Source organism: Leiobunum rupestre, chromosome 2 (genome assembly GCF_980474605.1).
Source record: "Leiobunum rupestre chromosome 2, qqLeiRupe1.1.hap1, whole genome shotgun sequence".
NCBI classification, from domain to species: Eukaryota; Metazoa; Arthropoda; class Arachnida; order Opiliones; family Sclerosomatidae; genus Leiobunum; species Leiobunum rupestre.
In genome coordinates, this window is record NC_143385.1 from 47,049,674 (window position 1) to 47,074,512 (window position 24,839).

At 35.4% G+C, this 24,839-nt stretch overlaps 1 protein-coding gene across 2 annotated transcripts in view; it reads right to left on the minus strand.

Moving 5' to 3' along the window:
- The window catches only part of LOC149957661 (SEC14-like protein 2), a 35,629-nt gene that overhangs the window by 7,109 nt on the left and 3,681 nt on the right, over window positions 1-24,839 (minus strand). Inside the window, exons 1-5 of one of the 2 annotated variants that reach the window (XM_090165675.1) lie at window positions 17,046-17,428; window positions 16,725-16,984; window positions 8,658-8,792; window positions 1,592-1,661; window positions 1,483-1,526 (exon numbers count right to left, since the gene is read on the minus strand). In XM_090165675.1, the coding sequence (XP_090021801.1) occupies window positions 1,483-1,526; window positions 1,592-1,661; window positions 8,658-8,774 (231 nt within the window). In that variant the 5' untranslated portion in view covers window positions 8,775-8,792; window positions 16,725-16,984; window positions 17,046-17,428. Of the gene's footprint in view, window positions 1-1,482; window positions 1,527-1,591; window positions 1,662-8,657; window positions 8,793-16,724; window positions 16,985-17,045; window positions 17,429-24,839 lie in introns of those variants that run through there. The other variant, XM_090165676.1, reaches the window with a different exon arrangement.

The window sequence follows — 24,839 nt, forward strand, 5'->3', positions numbered from 1 at the left end:
GAGTGTGGCACGCAGGGGTTGCCACGTCCCTCTTACGAGCTAGCCCGGCCACCTGAATTACTGGCATTAAAAGTCGCTTGATGACTTAGGCCTAAGGTGGTGCCTTGGGTATTAGCCTAGCTTATTATTATTAACTCCAAATGGACGTCTGCTATACCCAAAATCCAAGTTACCCGAGACTACAAAAGGTGGGTTGCAATTGGCCTTTGGAGTTTAAATGCTGGTTGTTTTTCAGCCCAAGTAGACGATCAATCAGAAAGTGTTTGTGTGGGCCCCTAAGTGGCTCTATGTAAGCTGAAAAGACTAATTACCACTAATTAAAATCACCCCCTGAACTTCATTATCTGATCAGCAGATGCCGTTGTTTCATCGGTGCTCTACTAAACAAGAGCACACACAGCAACGAACTGACAACGTACGAACTTTGCACACTCAAGCACGCAAAGAAAAATCGACATGCTAATCATGGTTTTCCGTTCAATCAATCATTCGTCTTTATTTACATGTTTTTTCAAACAAGATCGCCATGTTATTTTTAATATAGGAGCGGGTATTTTTACTAATGATGATCGTCGAAATAGTCACTTATTAAAAGAATAAATTTTTTAAAGTCTCTTAAAGTTCGTTGGCATTATTACGGTCGATCCATGTATATTTAACCTAGCTCTAAATTTAGTATTTCCAAGAGATAATTTTATCTAGCTGATTATATTTCCGTCGGATGTCAAAATAGCCCTGCTGATTTCGAGTATTGTGGTGTCTGGGGAATACATAGTTGGCACCGAAACTGGGAGGGGGGTCAAAAACTCAAAACATTTCGCCGATAGCTACTATAAATAGGTATCCATTTTGTTGGTTATCTCATTGAAGCGACAAAACTGACGAAAATTAGATTTATATGCTTTAAAGTTTTTAAAATAATATCGTTATGGGCCTTAAGCAAAACCAGATAAGATTTTAAACCCGGGTTATTTAAATAAATAACAAATGACGACAGGAATATCTACGAAAAGTTTATCTTATTAGGCCTTTGTGGTGATCCCTTTTACAATTACCTTCGGTATCGAATAAAATGACAATATTCGGTCTGTCTTTCTAATTGAACTAATCGAACAATTTTTAACAAGGCAGGTAACCATTTTTAACGTGAAACTAAATTCTTAATCATTTTAAAATAATTAAAATCCGCAAACAGACGATTGAAACTGTTAACCATCGCATAATAGTTAGAAATCTACACCAGCAAAATGGCGCTATTGTACGGTTCATTTTTGCTCAAATTACAAATATTACATATTTATTCTTGGTGCATATATCTATACTTGGAACTGCGTTATTGATGACGTAGGGATGCAAACTATGTATTAAAAGTTATTTTCTATATTTTTTATAAATCGAGAAGTTTGTACGCTTCACGGTTGGAAAACAGAGCTGGGCCAGGCGGTTATTTCGAATTTAGGGTACCTTTGCTCTAATACTCACCGCTCTCAACATATTTTCCGCCGCTGAGAGATCAAATTTTCTTGCTAAAACAAAAATGAAATTTTAAGAATTTATGTTTCTTGAAAGCTGACTAAACGAAGAACGTTACCTCTGAGCCATTTCAGTAAATAGTAGTCGTTGTGGTTGGGCTTCAGCACATCAGATACGCGCGCTCTTAACTGGAACGAAAATTCAAAATGCTATTTATTAAAAATGTAATGTAACTTTACTTAAAGGGGAATTGTCACCAAAACCAAAATTTACGAGGTTTTTTTACAGAATGATAGAAAATATATTAATGTTTTTGTCTCTGAAATTTTATAGTTATTGGAAAAGTATTTAAAATGTTACGCTACTTTTTCCGCAACCTACATCAAACGGCTCCAAAAATTTCAGAAATCACGGTTGAACCTACGTGCAGCGCCAAAAGAATGAAGGGGAAAAAATTTGAGAAAGGGCAGCGTGTAAGGCATTGTAAAAACACGATAAACTACAATCTACGAATATAACTCGGTTAAAAAACCAAGGAGAATGTCGTAGCAGACTACAGTTCCGACTGAAAAACGAGATGGCGCTGCGGGTAGGTTCAACCAAGCGGTTTGAGATTCTCGAGTCGGGGGGGGGGGGGATAAAACACGAAATTTGTTTACTAATAACAAATCAAATACTGGAAATATTAACATGAAATTTTTTGTATAACCATTTTCGGACGTCCTCTATCCATTTAAATGGTTTTAAACCAATTTTAGGGTGGTGACAATTCCCCTTTAAAAGGAGTGTGAACTTGATCAAAAATCGTCTGCTATTACGTTATGTTTTAACGTAACTAGCGCCAATAATATCTGCGAAACCTGGTGGCAGAAATGCCAAATTCGTTGGAAGCTCATACTTTCTTTTATTTAATGTATGTATTTATGTATTAATCATGGTCTAGTTTACCCTCGGACAGAGAGGGGGAGGGTAAAATGTAACTTCAATTGCGTCGGAACCAATGAGCTACTTGGAATGCTTATCGCGGCAGAGTTTCGTCTCGATGTGGCTGACGGTTTTTTTGACGTCACTATGTTAACTTAACAAACAACAACGTGAGAGTGGAGTGCGCGCAGAGGGGATTTTTTTTCTCTCGTAGGCGGGGCCAAAGCCGTCAGAGTGATCTTATCATACGCGATACGGCAGGATAAGCATTTCAAGTAGAGGAATGGATTCCTGAATAATAAAATAAAATATACATAAAAATAATATAATAAGAAATGCATAAAGTAATATAACTAAGAATCACAAAAATTATATAATAAAAATACATAAAATTAATATAATTATAATTATGGAACAGTGAAACTAAAATTTTAGGGAAAGGTTTAACATTAGATAATAATAATAATCAGCTAGGTTAATACCCTTGGCACCACCTTAGGCCCAAGTCATCAAGCGACTTTTAAAGCCATTATTTCACGTGGTCGGGTTACAATGCGTAAGAGGGTGGTGGAAAGACCTTCATGCCACGCGAGCCAACAGCTCCCTACATTAACCTTAGCACGTTTTTATGGAAGGGGAAATTTCCGTCTGCTACGTCGTCGGTTAAACCAAATTCGGCGTTTTAGCAGAGTAAGCAGACAGAAGGAACACTATAGTAGGATATCCTTCAATTTAATTTTTTATCAAGACCTAACATTTTTGGAATTTAATTCAGCCTATTTAGCATTTAAATCCGAATGCAAATTGAATTAGCGGATGTCGTAGCATCTATTTGACAAATGGGCCACTTGTTCTCTATTTCGCCACCTCATGTCGCCACTGTCAGCTAAACCCAAGCCACTCAGCATTGGAGACATGGATCCTTCAAAACAGAGTTGTAAATTTCTGCTCATAGCCTCGTAGTATTGTCACGGTTTATATATTTACACAGGTTAGACTACTTCGGCTCAGAGATAGACGCTTATGAGCTACTCCCGCGTTTAGATAATTTGGAAAAATCTACTTCGCGCCTACAGCGCCGGCTTGTGTAAAGTTTCTGAACTATAATCAACTATTGTTAAAATAATATTTATATTTAAAAATGGAGCGCCACCTATATTTTAAATTTAAATGAATCGTAGGTAATTAATAAATTTTAAAATACATATTATAAAATTATAAATACGGTAGCTCATTTTATAATTAAAATTTATAAAAATTTAATTTATAATAAATTAATTAGTACTGTTTATGTACATTAGAGGGCGTACTAGTAGTATAGTAGAAAACAGGGTTGCCTGTCAGAAGAACTTAAGAGGCTCAAAACGCTACACGTATGAAGGTACAAGTAGTCTAACCTGTGGAAATATATAAACCGTAGTATTGTGAAAATATTTATATTTCAAACATCATAAATTACAACTATTATCGTTTAAGACTTAAGACGATAAAAAAACGCTAAACTGCATTCTTTAATCTAATTTCTAAGAAATAACAAATCAAGCTAACGACCTTAATCCCTTCAAGCTAACAACCTTAATCCTTAGATCGTAATATTAAATGGTAAACTTCTTTCACTTTTAAAACTTAACGCGTTTCACCATAGCAAAAAGCGTGTTCGGATTACAAAATTGAATTTGAAGCGACGTAACCTTATTAGAAGAACTTGACCTAGAAAAAAGGCCAGTCTTTATTTTCCATATGATTTAATAGACGTTTCGATAAAACTAGCTCAGTTAAATGTGACTAACTTCAATTTGTAATTTATTCTTTCGCGTTTATCTAACCTTCAACAGGACTCGAATTTTTCCAGCGAAACCCGACGCGACCTCGCTTGGCCATTAAATAAACCAAATTATTTTTCAAAACCACTTGTTTTTCTTCATAAATATTTATTACCTATAATCTTCCGTAATTATTAATATTTTCCTTTATATTCGAAAACTTCCCTTTTATAAATTGCTATAAATCGACTATAAATTTCCTATTTTTTCCTTTAATATGTTAAAGGCTTTCTTAAGGTCATAAATATTAAACTCTTTAGAGTAATTTGATAATGAAGTATTTTAAAAGAAGTGCTTCATTTTCCTGTGGTCACCCTCAAAGACGTTAGCTTTTTTTTCAGTTTTACCTTAATACGATTAAAGTCGCAATTAATAAAGGTATTATTATTAAAGCAACAGTCGGCTCTATCATTGCCACCTGTAGTATGATAAGGCCCTTGTTATTAGAGATGGCAATGAATCTATCCGATTATTCGAATAAACGACTTTACTGGAGATCGTGGTGCCATCTATTAGTGGCACTGCGAGATAAAATTCAAATTACCGAAACAATACCGTCGTCAGAAAACCATTGCACTGTACTTAGTGGACTTTAACCTAAGATATATTGTTAAAAATTACTATAATTGAAGTTATTGTCAAATTTACAAACGAGCCAGTCAACGCGAGGGATTATTTTATGTCCCGCCTTTTGGGTCAAAATTTGGCTTAAGCATCTTGTTTTGATTTCGACGCTAGCGACATCTGTTGAAAAAAGAGCCACTTAACGTCGAGCCGACACCGGCTTTAGATCATTGCATTAATAACATCATAATAACTTCTTTTTAATAGTTCACGCGAAAAATATAACATAAATACATGAGAGCTTGATCTACACTTACTACACTACACTTTAAACTCTGGGTAGAGTTTCGGTGTATTTGGGACATTTGGTGTTTAACATTTTCTCGGAATTTTCGCCTCATTTTGTCGAATCCAAAATTATAACTATTCTAGAATAAAAACCTTTAAAAAGTAATATATGTTTCAATTTTTTATTTTTCCGATTTGCGGAAACTTTTCCGCATTTAACTTTTCCGGTAAATTAACAACTCTAGTCTGAATTGTAGTCTGCTATATAAATTTTTTACGTAGTCGTATAACGTCGAAAACATAGTGATATTACGTAGCAAAAATACTAGTATTACGTAGCAAAAATACTGGTATTACGTATCAAAAATACTGATATTACGTAGCAAAATACTGGTATTACGTATCAAAAATACTGATATTACATAGCAAAATACTGGTATTACGTAGCAAAAATTCTGGTATTACGTAGCAAAAATACTGGTATTACGTAGCAAATAAATCCCAATAAACAGAGCATACTATTGAAAGGTTGTAACCGTAATGGTAAACGATGTAAAAGTTACGCGTGAAAGTATGCCAACATAAACTTATAATATTCTAATTAGGTAGGCTAATGCAACTAAATAACACTTCAACGAATTATTCGTCAGGGCATTTAGGTTGAACTTTGAGCTTAAAAACTATCTTTAAAGATCATTATTGTAAATGCCCCGAATAAAAAATAAATTTCCGCTTAATGTTTTTTGGTCTGTGAAAGTGGACTTGTTTATTCAATATATGACGTTTCGAAGTTTTCATTTCTTCTTACGTAAAACCAATTATGTATATTATATTTCATTTCCTCATGTTGTTATCTGGGATAGACTCGCATTTCTATTAGAATGCGAAGCGCAGAGTTGTACGACCCTCGGGCGTAGTTGAAGCGTTGTTAGAATTGACCTTGACCACTTTTTTGTACGATTTAGACACCGTGTCGAACCTCCGGTGTAATAAAACCCCTTTTACCTGGTTTATGACTATTATTTTGGAATGATGGCGTCTGTTGCCATGAGATGCGGGTCGCCAGTATACAAGGATATACTTAAAGGTAGCATGAATTACACCAAAAAACGGTCTGCTAACGACTGGCTTTTAACGTTACTAGCGCCAACCCTAACTACGTTCTGTTCGACCTTGGTTACAGAAATGTGAACTACACGTTCACGTTTACTAACCATCACCACAAAGATATTTTGACTTTAAAGATTAAACTTAGTAGAAATATCTAAACGTCACCATAATGATAAAAAGTCGTGGTAGAGCGTAGCAAAGATATTGGTAAAAGGTAGCAAAAATAGTTTTAAAAGGTATTAAAATTGTGGTGAAACGTCATGACCATAATGTTAAAACATCGTAACTATAGGGTTAAAACAATAGTATACTGGTAAAACGTCGGATACCATAATGATAAAACATCGTAACTATAGGGTTTAAACAATAGTATACTGGTTAAACGTCGTTACCATAATGATAAAACATCGTAACTAATGGGTTAAAACAATAGTATACTGGTAAAACGTCGTTACCATAATGATAAAACATCGTAACTATAGGGTTAAAACAATAGTATACTGGTAAAACGTCGGATACCATAATGATAAAACATCGTAACTATAGGGTTAAAACAATAGTATACTGGTTAAACGTCGTTACCATAATGATAAAACATCGTAACTAATGGGTTAAAACAATAGTATACTGGTTAAACGTCGTTACCATAATGATAAAACATCGTAACTATAGGGTTAAAACAATAGTATACCTGTTAAACGTCGTAACTATAGGGTTAAAACAATAGTATACCTTTTAAACGTCGTAACTATAGGGTTAAAACAATAGTATACTGGTTAAACGTCGTTACCATAATGATAAAACATCGTAACTAAAGGGTTAAAACAATAGTATACTGGTTAAACGTTGTTACCATAATGATAAAACATCGTAACTATAGGGTTAAAACAATAGTATACTTGTTAAACGTCGTAACTATAGGGTTAAAACAATAGTATACTGGTAAAACGTCGGATACCATAATGATAAAACATCGTAACTATAGGGTTAAAACAATAGTATACTGGTTAAACGTCGTTACCATAATGATAAAACATCGTAACTAATGGGTTAAAACAATAGTATACTGGTAAAACGTCGTTACCATAATGATAAAACATCGTAACTATAGGGTTAAAACAATAGTATACCTGTTAAACGTCGTAACTATATGGTTAAAACAATAGTATACTTGTTAAACGTCGTAACTATAGGGTTAAAACAATAGTATACTGTTTAAACGTCATTACCATAATGATAAAACATAGTAACTATAGGGTTAAAACAATAGTATACTGGTAAAACGTCTTTACCATAATATTAAAACAATAGTATATTGGTAAAACGTCTTTACCATAATATTAAAACAATAGTATATTGGTAAAACGTCTTTACCATAATATTAAAACAATAGTATATTGGTAAAACGTCTTTACCATAAAATTAAAACAATAGTATACGGGTAAAACGTCTTTACCATAATGCTAAAACAATAGTATACTGGTAAAACGTCTTTACCATAAAATTAAAACAATAGTATACTGGTAAAACGTCTTTACCATAATGCTAAAACAATGGTATACTGGTAAAACGTCTTTACCATAATATTAAAACAATAGTATAGTGGTAAAACGTCTTTACCATAATATTAAAACAATAGTATATTGGTAAAACGTCTTTACCATAATATTAAAACAATAGTATAGTGGTAAAACGTCTTTACCATAATATTAAAACAATAGTATATTGGTAAAACGTCTTTACCATAATATTAAAACAATAGTATATTGGTAAAACGTCTTTACCATAAAATTAAAACAATAGTATACTGGTAAAACGTCTTTACCATAATGCTAAAACAATGGTATACTGGTAAAACGTCTTTACCATAATATTAAAACAATAGTATACTGGTAAAACGTCTTTACCATAATATTAAAACAATAGTATATTGGTAAAACGTCTTTACCATAATATTAAAACAATAGTATATTGGTAAAACGTCTAGTATATTGGTAAAACGTCTTTACCATAAAATTAAAACAATAGTATACTGGTAAAACGTCTTTACCATAATGCTAAAACAATGGTATACTGGTAAAACGTCTTTACCATAATATTAAAACAATAGTATACTGGTAAAACGTCTTTACCATAATGTTAAAACAATGGTATACTGGTAAAACGTCTTTACCATAATGTTAAAACAATGGTATACTGGTAAAACGTCGTAGCCATAATGCTAAAACAATACTATACTGTTAAAACGACGTAAACATAGTGTTAAAACAACTGATAAAACGTCGTAACCATAGTGGTAGAACGTAGCAAATAATTCCAAATACCGGTAAAACGAGCATACTATTGAAAGATCGCAACCATAACGGTGAACGACCTAAAGGTAAAAACATGAACGTATGCCAACATAAACTTTTAAAAGTTAACAAATAACTCAATTCAAGACTAAATTTAAGATAAAACCATGGTGACGTATACCTCTTTGATTTTTCTTTTTTCTTTGGGCGTCAAAGCGTCAACGTATTGCTGCTGCAACTCCAAGACCACTTTGGACGGCTTCAATTTCCAGAGCTCTTGCCAATTGTAATTAGCCATTGCAATAACTCGAAAAATCTGAAACAGAGCAACGAAAACCAACTTTTACAATCCGTACACAAGATCTGTTTTGTTGTGTGCTTAGCTAGTTTCCGTTAAAAACGAAAACGCTTCGGTCAGTGAACGGCTTTATCGTGAAAGAAGATGAAATATTATGGGACCCCGATATCAACACATTTTATCGAAGTCGGAAACTCTCAAAACCCGCGTGAGCTTAGTACAAAAATATGGTGATTCGAAAATGATTGTTTTTGGGAAAGCTCTTTTGACGAAGTTTAGTCGGGAATTTTGTGGGTTGGACTTCTAGTATTGTACAAGGGTTGTTTACGAAGGTATTTAAGTGTTGCCAAATTTTGTAACTATATGTGCAGTTTGTGCACGCATAAAGCTAAATATTAAAATTGTTGAAAATGTTAATTTTTTGGAAAACTTTCTCACTTAAGGCTCTTGTTGATTTGAGAAATCATTGAGTAAGGTTTATTTGGCGGTTTGTACTAAATGGATAAATCAGGGATATTTAAACTAAAATGTTTACGCTCAACTTTCCATATTCATTTAAAGTTACGATAATTTTGTACCGTAACTTTTATATTTCCCAATTTACACTATCACTAGGACGGTTATTGACTTATTTTCTTCAATCCTAGCATCAATTTTAATACTTGAGACATTAGATAAGGATTTATATAAAGCTACAAGTACATATCATTCGAAATGTCGGATGTTATCGCAAAATAATCAAGATCCTCGTGTTATACTTAACCCTCGGATCGAAAGCTTAACTAGTAAAAAATTAAACGATTTGCCACCGTATCGTTTTTATTATAAATGAATAAATTATAAATTAAACATTATTAATGATAAAATATAATATCAACTTTCCTTATATGAATATTTAGATAACGTGGATTATTTAGTCCGATTAGCCTTTTCATATTACATGGAGCCACGTGACGCCAAATAACGAAATTTTCGTCGGCAATATATGAAGTTCTCACGTTGGCCACTACATGACTTTATACAAACCGCTACCTGAGAGCAAAAGTCAAGTAAGTCGAGATACGTGACTCTTGAAAGAAATTCAAAATAAGAATCCTTGAGTGTTTTTAAATTAAGGTAACTCAGTACAAAATTTATATATTTTCAGTCTATTTTTATCAATTTTAATTATTAGATTAGTAGGGGTGTGCAAAATATTTGGTTGGTCCAAATACTTCTATCGAATACCAAATCGAATATTCGATTCGTCGAATCGAATAGCACTTGGGAAAGTTCGCGAATATTCGTTTTTCTTGATCAAATAGTCGAATATTCGAAAAGATAGGAAACAAATATTTGGTATTTTCAAATAGTTTGCAAACTGGTCGAATAACCGCGGGACTTTTTCTAATTTGTTGAGTTTCAACGCCATCAGAGGAAAACTAGTGTTTTAAAATTATTATAAATTAAATTAAATATAATTTTTTATTTGTAATAAAAGTTCTGCTCCTTTACATATGTTTAAAAACTCGAGATTTTAATGAAGTGTTTGCAAAGCATGAAAAATATAGCAGATCCTTTGATTTTAATTGTAGTCAGTAGTTACTGACCTGGGGTAGTTAAACTTTAAAAATGTGTATTTTAAATTTTGTTTGTAAAAGTTTTCTTTGAAAAAGTTTAGTACTATAGTTTAAATTTATTAAATAAAATAAAATATAAATTATACATTTGGTTTAGTATTTTACTATTGCAAGTAAAATGAACAGTGATTTCAATTACTTTTTTATTTTTTTGACAAATATGCAAACTATTTGGTTATTTCAAAACCAAATACGTCAAATTATTTGGTATTCGAAATACTATTTGGTATTTGATCAGTTAACTGCCTTAAAATTTTGCTCTAAAAATATTTGACCAAATTATTTGACGTTATAAATATTCGATTTGGTATTTGACGTGCCTTGAAAAAAATATTTGATATTCGATTCGATCCCCAAAATATTAGATTAGCATTGTTATTACGCTAGATTTCGAACTTAAAACTGGTTTTTCTCAAATAGGGGTTTTTAGACTTGCTTGACTCTTGCTCTAAGGTAGCGAAACTGAAAATGCTAATTTAATTCAAAACAGTTATCTCAATGAGGAATATTTTTACCCGGACTATGCTGACGATGGCGCTACACAACATTTTAGGGGCTTTCTCAATTTTATTTAATAACGGCGCGCGACGCACGCTCGGTGGCACGTTTTAATTGTGAAGCGCCATCTTCCGCATAGTCCTAGTAAATATCTTCCTAATTATTGTTTCTACCAATCCCACTCTACTCAAAATGCTTCTTTTCGTTCAGAACGAAATTAAATAGATGTATGATCACCCTTTTATTGGATCACGAATTATTAATCTCTGGTTTTTAAACGATTTGAATGAAACGATATCGGTGGAGGGGAATTCGACTGGGAGGATTACTTACCTTTGACATTCTACATTCTTGAATTTAAATTTTTTTAGATATTTTTCCTGGGTCATTATCACATTAAGAAAATTGCATAGTAATTATATGGTAATAGCACCATCGTCACACCCGTGTTACTCAACATATTTAAAAATAACTAATTAATTTTTAAATTCATTTTATCGAAATAAGTTTTTTTATTCAAAGAACGCCAAAATTATCATAATGAATATATTCCCTCCTTTATTATATTATGCATTTTTTTCATTAAATAAATTACTGAGAACCTATGAGTCGTCCTGTCAGGCCCGCCTGTATGATCCTCTCAGAAGTAAACTATACTTTTCTGTCCGCTAGTACGATCCCCTCAGACGTAAAAACTCCTTTTCTGTCCGTTAGTATTATCCCCTCAGACGTAAACACTCCTTTTCTGCCAGCTAGTATGATACCCTCAGATGCAGAAACTCTTTTTCTGTCCGTTCGTATGATCCTCTCAGAAGTAAACTATCCTTTTCTGTCGGCTAGTACGATCCCCTCAGACGTAAAAACTCCTTTTCTGTCCGTTAGTATTATCCCCTCAGATGTAAAAACTCCTTTTCTGTCCGCTAGTATGATCCCCTTAGATGTAAACACATTTTCTGCCAACTAGTATGATCCCCTCAGACGTAAACACTCCATTTCTGCCAACTAGTACGAGGGGTCGGACACTTGCCATTATTTTGTACGGGATTTCGGGATTTCGTAGAGATTTTAACGATTTTAACAGTACTTTTTGAAGTGATTTTGGGATTTCAATGTTAATTTACCATAGCGAGAGTTAAAAGATTTTGCGATTTTAGACAAAGTGCACGGGATTTTGGTAAATGTCCGACCCCTCGAGTTAGTATGATCCCCTCAGACGTAAACCTTTCGTAAAGCGTGTTAGCCGAAAAGGTTTCGATTTAGTTTCGCTAAATCAAACTATTTTCTTGTACTGGTGGAGTGAATTACACCGTGAGCTACTCGTCAAGGTCAGAGTATTGGTACACCACTTTCTACTACTCCTCAAAAGTCAACAATTAGGTACATGACAATAGTGCGTACGTGGGTTGTGGGGTCCCGCGAATTGGTCAGAAATATAACTTAAAATTAACATTTCTTAATACTAAAGACGTTCGCCTCATTATGTAAGGAAAGTTAATGTTAATTACATTTATTCCCGTTTTGAAAAATTTATCTAAAAATATTATCTCGAATACCAAATTACAAAAACGTTGCTGGAACGTGACCGATAGTATTAATTTATGCAACCTTGAACCATTTTCCTCGTTTGATTTAATAGCAGTTTCGAAATATCCTACAAACAAGATGTCGCGGACATTTAAGTACACACCATCCCCCCGATGTATTAATAACATATTAATTATTAAATTTAAATCATCTTGTACATTAAGTTAATAAACCCAAGAGGAATTTTATCGAAAATTAATTTTTCGAGTTTTCTGGTTTGTAAATAAGGTAGCGAAACGCGGACGTGTTAGACGGCGCCTCTATCAATTGGTACGAAATCCAATTGTGGGGTCCCGCACCTTGGCCAGAAATCTTACTTAAAATTAAAATTTCTAAATGCAACCGAAATCGTAGTTCAGAAATGATTAGTACTAACTAAAAATATAATATTCAACCAAGTCGCTCTTAATTTAAAAAAAAATTGTAACTTTTAAGGCAAAAATCGCCAAAAACCACTAAAATGGGAAAATTATTAATTTCTTGTTCTCCGATTGTAAAAATTTATTATGGGCTATCAAGGACATGCCATATGCTTTCGATTGACAAATCACCGACCCTAATATAGCTCATTGTTGGTTAGGTTACTTTAGGTTAGGTTAGGTTAGGTTCACGTTAATGTTACTATTTTATTATATTAACAATATTTTTTAAAAAAACAACCAATTCCTAATGTTCGAAAAAACGAACAAACGATTATTCGAACAAATGAAATTCGCCAGTAAAGTTAACATAAATTGAACGACTAAATCACCAACAAAAGTTGTGATAAATTTTTCGGGCAAATGAAATACGTTTTCGGACATACGATCCTGTTTTCCGGCATTCGGACAAATGATCATTCGGACATTTGTACCACCGTTCGGACGAATGAAATTCGAACAAATGTACCCAAATCACAAATATATTTGGCAATATTTTAATGGTACAATGATTAGTAATTCGCTATTAAGTTAAGTATTTAATGTTATTTTAAAAAACTCTAAGATCCATTTGGTCCGAGATTCACGTCTTTATGTTGGTACGAGTTATTTGTCAGTTTTTCAATTCCTTAAAATTTGTTTAGGGTTTAGCTTTTTTATCTCTTTTCATTATGGACTTTATACCTTTAATAATCAGATAGGCTAATACCCAAGGCACCACCTTAGGCCTAAGTCATCGAGCGACTTTTAAAGCCATTAGCTCAGGTGGCCGGGTAGGAGGGTGGTGGCAAGCCCTTCGTTCCACACGAGCCACACTATTACAGTTAACCTCTACGAGTGTTTATGGACAGGAGAAACTGAAGAACTTGGTGGAAAACCCCTCTATCCAACAGGGAGATAATTCTCAAACGCTACAAAGGAGTAGTTTTCACCCAGTGCCGCAAGTTTGGATCGAACCAGGTACCTCTTGCTGTGTGCTAATCACTCCGCCACCCCACTTTAGTCGTAATAAAGGGCTATTACACAGGTATTTGAAATATCTGTGTTAAAATTAAAATACTCAGGCTAATCACATTCTGGCATTATTACAGTCTTATTTCCGGTGCTTACGCTGGAATCTAGTGAAATCGAACCACTGATGTGACCATTTCAAGGACATTCTCGTTCTTAAGCTATAGAAAAATATCTTTAACAAATAAGAGTTAGAAATACTGGAGCTGGTTAATAATAAATAATAATAATCAGCTAGGCTAATACCCAAGGCATCACCTTAGGTCTAAATTAATTTAAACGAATTGTGGCTTCTGTAATTAACTGTAATTTGAGTTAATAAAAAAGTACAATCTTTCTTACCTAAAACTAAACACCATTTTCCTTCTTGCAAATATTAAGTTTTAGTTTCTTTGAAAGTCAGGGTTGATAACCAAAACCCCTAAGGTGTCTTTCCAAAAACCAAAACCCCTAAGGTGTCTTTTCAAAAACCAAAACCCCTAAGGTGTCTTTTCAAAAACCAAAACCCCTAAGGTGTCTTTCCAAAAACCAAAACTCCAAGGTTTAAAGAAATAATACTTAAATTAACGCTTTTTTTATCCATGGTTTAAATCCCGCCACTGTTAACGCTTTAAAGGTCAGCTTTATCATTAGTAAACGACTATTTTTACACCGACTAACTCTATAAAATTAATTGTCTTTTTTTAGCTTCACTCATTAATACATTAGCACATTGAAACAACGATAATTTTCAGAATATATCAGAACGAAAAAAATATTCGAAAACATTTTTCCTCATAGGAATGGACATAAAATCGGCAAGTGACTACTTAAATGGACAGCAAAAAATACATTATTTTTGACCTTGAATAAAAATAAATTTTTACCCTTGAAGGAAAAAGAAATTGGTAATAAAGAGGCTATAAACCTCGCCTAAGAGTTTAAAATTTAACTACTAGATATCAAAAACACGTACGGGAAACTTGTAAAAGTGTAGACGTATTCTTTAAAATCTACACTCCTATAAATTTACTGGAAATTAAGTTCTTTCCAGGGCCGGCTCAAGTAATTTTTTTCACCCGGGCGAGGGGTATTTTTTGCGCCCCTGTTATTTTGAAACTAAATTAAAGTACCCCCCCCCCCGTAAAAAACATTACCATGTCCGTGTTATAAATTCACGGTTTTCATAACAATAAATAATCCCTTTAGTCACTTTCTAAATACTTTGTGTAAACATATTTAATACCTTCTTTATGGTACATGGTCGTTTTACATGGAGCTTGAAACACTAAGGTGTCAAGACTAATATACCTTAAGTACATTAATTATAATGTCCATACTGAATTTATCAGTGCCAAAAAACACTTCCAATTCAGCGACCGTGTCGGCCTGACTGTCCCGACGGTCTCCACGGACTCTCCTCTACGCCAACATGGAATCGCTCTGCATTAAAATCCCAGCCTTCCGAGGTTACCTCTCAACTCTCCGCCCTGCAATTGTCGTGTTAACTGAGACAAAACTGGACTCCTCGATAAATTCCTCGGAAATATTTGGCTCGGACTTTGCCGTATACCGTCACGACCGAAATCGACACGATGGTGGTGTCCTGATCGCGGTCGCCAATAGCATAAAATCTTATCCAGTGCGCTCCTAGGATACCGTTGAGACGGTTGTAGTGCGAGTTACTATGTGCTCCAAATGTCTGAGGGTCGCTTGCGTTTATCGTCCCCCCTCGTCCAATAAGTCGTATTCTGCCCGGGTCAACACCTTACTTGAAAAGCTATCCCAGTGTGTCTCTGATATCCTAGTAGTTGCCGATTTCAACTATAAATCAATAGAGTGGGATCTGTTACAAACCCCTTTAACTCTCGATTCGAAGTTCTTGGGCACTGTACTCTCGTGCAACTACACGCAGCACGTTCTAAGTGCTACCAGAACTACGTCTTCCTGTGAAAGCATTCTCAACTTAGCGCTTTAGTCTTCCCCAGGAGTTGTTGGCGACGTGATACACCGCCTAGGTCTCGGGGACCACGACTTCCTTCAATTCACTCTGCCAGCTCTCCCCTCACCAATTAGACTGCCCCCGCACCTCCTAGCGATCGGCAAAGCGGATACTGAAGCTATCTCCGCTGAACACTAGTTACTTTGCATCCCAAACCAGGATGTGTGACCAGTGGGACACTTTTAAGGCTACCCTCTCTGAGGCGGTCTTACGTCACACCCCTCACGCAACATCTCATCCAGATTCGGTATCCCCCCTCCCCACGGTCTCCCCCCCCACCTATGGAAGATATCACAATCTCAAGCACGGGAATCCTAAAGCTATTTCAGCAGCTAAATCCCCATAAAGCACCAGGGCCCGATGGACTTCACCCGGAAATCCTGAAACGTTGCGCGGGACCGCTGGCCTCTCCGGTGGAGGACATGATTGCTTGCTTTCTCGCCACAGCCACACTCCCCCAGGACTGAAAGCGTGCCAATGTAACGCCGATTCCAAAGGGAGTGCCCCCAGATGATCCTGAGTAATACAGACAAATCTCCCGGTTGGCCCAACTCCTAAAGGTTGCTGAGCACATTGTCACCTCCTCCGTCACCACCCACTTGGAGCTCCATAATGCCATTACTCCAGCCCAGCACGGCTTCCGCCGCGGTTACAGTACCGAAACCCAGCTCCACTCCAGCGTGGACGCTTGGTGCACTGGTCTGGAGACCACCCCCCAAGTGGATGTGGTCTTCCTAGATTCAGAAAGGCATTTGACACGGTGCCTCATCAGCGTCTTCTTTCGAAACTACATAGCTACGGCGTACGCGGCCCCACTCTACGGTGGCTAGCCTCCTACCTGGAGGGGCGTGAGTTCCGTGTAGTCCTTCGTGGTGCCGAGTCAGATTGGTATCCCGTCACTTCAGGCGTACCACAGGGCTCAGTACTTGGCCCCCTTCTCTTCACAATTTATGTCAATGACGTAGGCTCTGGTGTATTCTCTCGTTTGTCCATTTGCGCCAACGACGTCACCCTGTCTCGAGCAATTTGCTGCCCTTGCGATCACGCCACCCTGCAGCTGGACCTTGACTGGAGCTGCCACTGGAAGCTGAAACTAAACTAAAAATGCAAAGTGCTAAGCCTTCACCGCCTAGGGTTTAAACCCACTTCCTTCGGGTACCAAGTTGAAGGCACGGCCTTCGATCACGTTCAAGAGTTCAAGTATCTCAGTGTTACTTTAACTGCCACGCTCACTTGGGATGTCCACGTTTCTGTGACTGTCTCTAGGGCCCACCGAGCTCTCGGCTTCCTCAGCCGAACCCTCCACGGCTGCTCCTTTCCCACGAAAGCATCGGCCATATAAAAACCTACGTCACTCTGATTTTGGAGTACTGCTCACACACCGCGGCGGAAACCCACAAACTCGAAATGGTTCAACGAAAGGCCGTCCGTTTTGCCACATCGGTCGCGTACTCGTGGGACATCAGTATCTCACAAGTACTTAAGAATGTTAAGTGGCCCACTCTCACGTCGCGTCGCCGCATCAAACGTCTTGTGGCGATAAATTCCATTATCCATAAGGCGAATGGGGCTTTTTCACCAATCGCGCATACAATATCATCGTGGATGCGTTCCCCCCGCGGTTTGAAAACGGCCAATCCTATTTTATCCCCTATCTGAAAACTAAGCTTCGGAAGCACGCATTTGTTCCCTCCTTCATCAAGGACTGGAACTTTCTCCCGGACCACCTGAAGTCCCTGCCAAACCGCGTAAACTCCACACGTGAAATATCTAGGTCAGCTCTAAGCTGACCTTCTCTTTTACTCTGACGTGATGAGCATCGCCTTTTGTCGGAATTAAAATACTTTAGAACTTTAGAACTTTAATATATGTGAAATAAAAGAATTAAGTTTACGAAGAACCCGTGAGTTAAAGATAACAATAATGTATATTTTTATTTTTAACTCACAGTTTGTTCTTAGTAAACTTAATTATTTTATTCCTTACATTAATTGCTTTAACAACTTAATTAAAACACTATTTTGCGGATTTTTTTAAAGCTGTCGCTTTGCTTTTCTGCTTCAACGGCTTCTCTTAATTTCCTTTTTTTTATAAAAAGAACCAGAATGCTTCTTTTTCTCGGACATCTTAATTCAATTCAACGTGACTCTAATTCATTTTTATCTAACTAAAACTATTAAACTAAAACTAATAAATGGCTTTCTGCGCGTGCTCGTAAAATAGAAGAGACTAACTGTAACCACGGACACACAACAGATTAAATCGTACCGATAGACTGCTTTGGAACTAGCCATCTAAAACGGTTTAAATGCATTTTAGAAGATTGAATGCCGGTTCATAAGAGCCTATAAAACAAATATAATTCTTGAAGATGGCCTGCTGGTTTATTTATCATTAAGCTGGATAAACGCAATTCGGAAAATTTTCCGGAAACGTTTCTGGAAAATTTTCCGCATTTTATTTTTCCGGAAAATTAACATCCCTAGAAAAAACGTTCATCGACGATGTTGGGCATTTCCGTTGGGAAAGCGATTTGTATTTCTAATTAGCTAAAGATTTTTCGAATTATGTTATGCTTTCTTTAAAACTTTTATAAACAAATCCAATTCTTGGTAAACCAAAAAGGCGCGCAATTCAATTTCGGCGCCCTCTCAAACCGGCGCCCCGGGCAGTTGCCCGGGTTGCCCGGCCCTTCAGCCACCCCTGGTTCTTTCCGTCAGACAAATATATCGTGCATTCTGAAATAATAATGGTTTATAATAAATTATTAATTAAAGGAATATTTAAGTAAATATTTTTCCATTTTGAATCCTAAGAGCTTTTTTCTCGTCAAATTTATCTTATTTTGAAATGGAATTTTGTCGTTCTGTCCAAAGTTAGTTAGTTAATCTTAACTTGTAATTCACTTGAAGGCCTATCGGTTGAAGTACCGAGTCTCGCTTTAATTTAATAAATAATAATTTTTACCTCTTCGACCGTGTCCAAAGGGTTCCAATATTGCCTCCTCCTTTGGCTTTGGACATTTTTGGCGCTGTTTAGTGGTTTGTTGGGTATCTTCCCATTGCGCCGAATCCCATTCGACCGAATTCCGCCAATGTTTTCGATGAAATTAGCCCAAAGGCGGGTTTTGTATTTTTCTAATCGACCGACGCAATATTCACAATTGAGCGACCGCAAAAAAAAAAGTTTTTCTTTCTACTCCTTTTGATTTTTTATGGAAGCGTTTTAATAAATTTTTAAGTCGGTTAGGTTACGTTAGGTTAGGTTAGGTAACACTGCATGCTGTTCCGACAGATGCTGAAACGGATAAAACCGAATCCTAAACCCGGAGAAGTGCGGGTTTAGGATTCGGTTGGATGGGACAATCCCATTAGACCGAATCCTAAATCCGCCAAAGTGCGGCTTTTTCGGTCGAATGGGATTGGGTTCGGTCGAATGGGATTCGGCGCAATGGAACAGATTCGTTTGTTGCGGAGATATTCCCTAAAATAGTTTTTGAGTCTGTCTTACAGAACGCGTTGAAGGTTATATTTCATTTTAAAATGTCGGAATCTCTTAACAAAACATGGAGCATGGATATTTGAAAGTGTCATGGAAGGGAGTAAGTTGTCCGACAGAGGATCAACGAAATGCATGCTTTTGCCGTTAGGAGCGCTATTGGTAATTTCCTAAGATGAAACGTCTGTAGGATCCAGCGCTTCCCCTTGGACATTATCATTTCTCGCTTTGTCGGTTCTAATAAATCCCTTTTTATCCCTTTCACAATTTGTTTTAACTAAAACAATAAGATTTGTAATAATAATAATAATAATAATTTATTGATGACATTATTTGTTACATTTTTTTAATCTATATATCTTCATCTCCCCCGATTCCACATAAGCTCTAGCTCGTGCGTGGAGGGGGACTACAATTCTTTATCAATTTATAACCATTTGAGACAATATAGTAAATGAGACGGTCATATTAATTTTATAAACCATTCTAAAAATAAAAAATAAAAATAAGACAGCCCAATGAAACTTTTTTCGTGATTATATGTATCATTATACAATCAAAAGAAAATAGAAAATACTATAAATATGTTAAGACTTCCTAAAAATTCAAAAATTTATATAAATTATAAGTTCGATATCCTATTTTTAAATAAATTTAAATTGTTACAGTCCTTACTTTCATTATCTAGGATGTTATAAAGTTTGGGACCGTAATACGGTGGGGTTTTTTGTCCAATCGCTTTAGTGTGCTTGGCAATAACTAAGTTCCCACATGAAACGTTCCGTGTATTATATGGATTAGCGTATCTTAGATGACATCGATTTTTAAATGTATGTATTAATATATTTTTTGCATATAGTTGCCTAATAGAGAACGCCTGAAAGTTATTATATAAATTTAATCGGGATTCATAATTATTTCGTTTCAAACATATTTTACTTAATACTTCGGCCTTATATAAAAAAACACATTCTTAGAAATATTTTAAAATCTATGACACACTTCCGAATCCCAGTTAATTTCATTCGTGGATTCCAATAATAGTAGAGGCGTGGAATTTGAAGTACTAGACCAAAATATTTATGGCGAAAATTGGGAAAATTCCCAAAATCCTTAATTTTTTAAAGATCCCTTAATTTTCCCTTTTTCCCTCTCTTCCAAAATAAAATCCCTTTTAGATCGGAAAATCCCTAAAAAGGGATAAAATCCCTCAAAGTGGAAGCACTGGTAGGATTCTCTATTCCTACTACCAAGAATATATATTCATTTATATCTAAAATGTATTTGTACTTATGGAGAATGTTGAGATGAATTTCAGCTTTGCCCTCAATCGTCCTCATGCTCTCAGAGTAAGCTCCTCCCCCTAACCAAATTAAAGCATCCCGGTCATTGGTTCCCTAAAACTAACGCCTTCTGACGCGGCTGAAGTATACACAGGTGACGGTTTTACTCCCCCCCTCAATAGGCGATAGCGTAAATTGTTTTGGTCTTAGCTAACTTGTTAAAATGGTCCCGGAAATTTGTCATAGTACTGCCAACTTCAATAAGGCGCTTCCTCGATCGCGGTTGGCGTGGTCAAAACATAGGGGCTGCGTCACTAAGCTTAGGTTAAAAACGTGTTTTCACAATTATAGTCAGAGACTTAACATCGCTATCACAATAATAATACTAATGTCCGAGTCGTCGTTAAATTAAGTTTAACAAATTATTATTTTTTTCAACTAAAAAGGTATAAATATTTAAAAACATAGTAGACTTAAGCTTTTAAAGATTTATTTAATGAAGCTGGAATAGCCACTGAATAGCTTCTCTCTTTTCTCGCTCATGGCGCTAGTCTAGAATGATAGTCGAAACACCCAATTCTTCTATATTAATTTGGAACATTCAATATGTAATTTAATTAACTTTCATTAACTATATAAGTATCGTATAGGATTTATGTACGTATTCGTTTTCGACTTAGCCTTGTCCAAATTATTTCTGTAAAAACATTGATTTTGAAAATAAACACACAATTATTATTAGTAACTCCTACAAGTTTCCCGTCTATTCGGTGATTTCAGTCTCACGCGCTTTTTTACATAAAGAAAAAAAAACCCGCACCAAATGGCGGCCATAGCCAAAGTTACGAAATTAAATTACTCTATAACATTACGGGCTAACGTATGTATTTATTTTCTGTTGGATACGTCGATAACCGGAAGAAAATATCTGGAAAGTGACCTCTTTAGTGGTGTCTTAACTTCACGATTTCTCAAGAAAGAGATTCAGATGGAATAGCCTCGATTAAAAAACACCCCTCAATTACATATCGCATCGAAACTTGTTGGATTACTTTGTCACATTTAGAGACGATTCTAGTTTTTATGTTTAGAAATTTTCAATTCATTTCACTCTTACAGTTGAAATATTTTTTTAACCAATTGTCCACACGATATTTTATAGGGAAGTTACGCTTGCTTGAAAACCGAATTTGTATCGGTCTCATTCGCAATTTTTTACGACAGTCGAAAAATTTAACACAGATTATATATAGAAAACGTAGTGATTTAGTAAATCATATTAACACAATGTCTACAATATCGATTCAAAATACGAAATGACAATTTTGTCAACTCGGAACGTTACCATGTTTTTGAATTCGTCACTATGGCTTTAAATATGGTATTTAAGGATGAAAAAGTCATAAGTAACTTTAAATCAAATGTCTTTAAACATTCCCCCCCCTAAATACACGAATGTTTATCATGTAATCCCAAGAATCTATAATAAATAATAATAATAATAATCAGCTAGGCTAATACCCAAGGCGCCAACCTTAGGCCCAAGTCATCAAGTGACTTTTAAAGCCATTAAAGGCCGACTACATAGTTATTCGGTTTACTCTGTCTTTCACTGGAAGCTGGCTCGCTGCAAGATACATATGCTATGCAAGCAGCCAACTACCAGTGAGAAACAGAGTAAACCGAATAAATATGTAGTCGGCCTTTAATTCAGGTGGCCGGGTTACAATGCGTAGGAGGGTGGTGGCGAGCCCTTCACGCCACGCGAGCCAACAGCTCCCTACGCTCGCTATTAACGTTAACCTCAACAAGTTTTTATGGAAGGGGAAACCGAAGAGCTCGGGGGAAAACCCCTTAAGCGTACGTAGAATCTGTAACCAAAGATAAGTAACGTGTTAACGTTTTGTCAGCGGACCAAATTGGATCAAATTGGCTTTCACACAGAAGTAAATTAATAATAAGAATAAGTATGACACTAGCTTTCTATTCTCGTGACGCTAATGTTTTTAATGTTTCGATAACGACCACATAATTCATTAAGTGGTTAAGGAATCAACATAATAATTATCCATCAGTACAAGGACAGTAGATACAGGGACGAGAAAGCAGTAAAAAAATTCGATTTTAAACGTCTTCATTTTCACGGGGAGTTAGATGTAAACCATGGACAGTATTATTGTAGTTAGATGTAAACCATGGACAGTATTATTGTAGTTAGTTTTTACCATTTTGATGTTAAATTAAAAATAATACTACAAGCGTAAATAAAAAAATGCCCATTTGTTTTGAAAACTTAAGCCTCGTCAAGAACCGCTAAAATTAGGTGACCGCCATTATTTTTGCTTACAACTAACTCTCCTTGCGTTTAGGTCGTTTTAGGTGATATATTCCAACAGAGGCCGCCAATACACTTTCTCGTCCCTGTATCTACTGTCCTTGATCAGTATAAAAAAATTAATTCTTAACTCCACTAAGGTAAATATCGGATATTAGGTTGAATGAACATTTTAAAGTTGCTACATTTTGGTGCGGAGTTATCGGTAGCGTATTTGTAAAGGGTATTGCGCCCTAGGCGTGGTGTCTCTAGTATAAGCATACAATAAAGTAACATTTCCGAAATTTGGTATTTATGGAATGGAATAAAAATTGAGAGATGTTCGGCATTGTTTGGCAGTCACGCTTAAATGATTTTTATCGCGTAACCAAATGTTGCTTTATTGAACGCTCGGAAATGCGCTATTTGTGTTTTGGGACTGTTGCCATATTATTTTTTTATCGTTGAAAGTATCGATTAATGTCAAAATTGTAAAAACTTAGTAGTTGAACCGGAAGTATTTCTTTGTCACTTAAGGTTCGCTTAAATATTTGAATGATTTAAATAAGACATTAAAGATCGTCCAACATTCGAAAATTTTGCGCACGGGATTTTGAATCTCAAAGAGATTTCAGAAATCAGAAACTGATTTTGAGATTTCAGAGCGCGATTTTGTTGATTATTTCCTGTTTTTTTCTAGGCTGATTTCGCTATTTTCGAACTGATTTTCGTCCAAATTTCTGGATTTTCAAGTTGATCTCAAAATAATCTTAAACGTTAAAATTATTAACCATGGCAAAAATGATAAAATTAGTCTTTTATTACTAATTGGATCTAGATATTTTTAAAATCATTTTGGTCTAGAGTTAACGGGATTTGTACGAATGTATTTTTAAAATACGTTTCAGAAGAATAAATATATAATTTATTTATATTATTACTCTAAAACTATTACTTCGAGAAAATAGGTTTTTTATATAAGTTTATTACACGATGTAATTTTTACATTTGATATTTGGTGAGTATTGTATTCGAAGGTTTATTTAATATTTAAATGGATATTTAAATATTTAACTTTGACATCTAAAATCAGTGGGGTATTTGGGGTAACATTTAATTTAACTGTACTTTAATCGCGTATTTTTTATTGAGAACATTTCATGGTCTTATAGTGTTTATTTATTTTCATGTTGCAACAAAATTGTCTGGTCTTTGTAATAATTTATAATCGTTTAAATTTAATAACTTTGTGACATAATTTCAATAGAATTGAATTAGATAAGTGGAATAGGCGACATTACCCGACTTTTTTAATAAATTAATATTGTACTTTTCAATGGGAGCAAAGCACGTATTCACGAGATATTTAGACAAGATGGACGCCATAGCTCTAAGCAAAGGCCAAGGGGACATGCTAGCCTTCCCCTAAAGCAATGACGACGTTACGTGAATTGTCACCACATCGTAGATGTGTACACATGGTAAGGCAGAGTGGGCTTTAGCTGACTTAGCTTTCAAATTACTTCTAGGGTAGACAAATGGATTATAATGGGTCCCAGAATACCAGCCTAAAGCTTGTACTTGTTAAAATCCTCGTGCCGCCACTAGCATCAAGGCTTTAAAAGCTCTTATTACGTAAAACGTGTATATTATTTACATAATTTAAAAACATTTATATCCGATCAGAAGAAACATATTTTACCCATTCTAATATCAAAAGTTAGTTCGCAATCAAGGTTCGGCACAGAGCCCCCTAGTGTCTAAATATGCCCAAGGCAAAATATATTACTACACAGAACGATAGTATCCTACTTAGTTAGTTCGGTTGCAAATTCAAGTCGAAAAAAGGTTCGGTAAG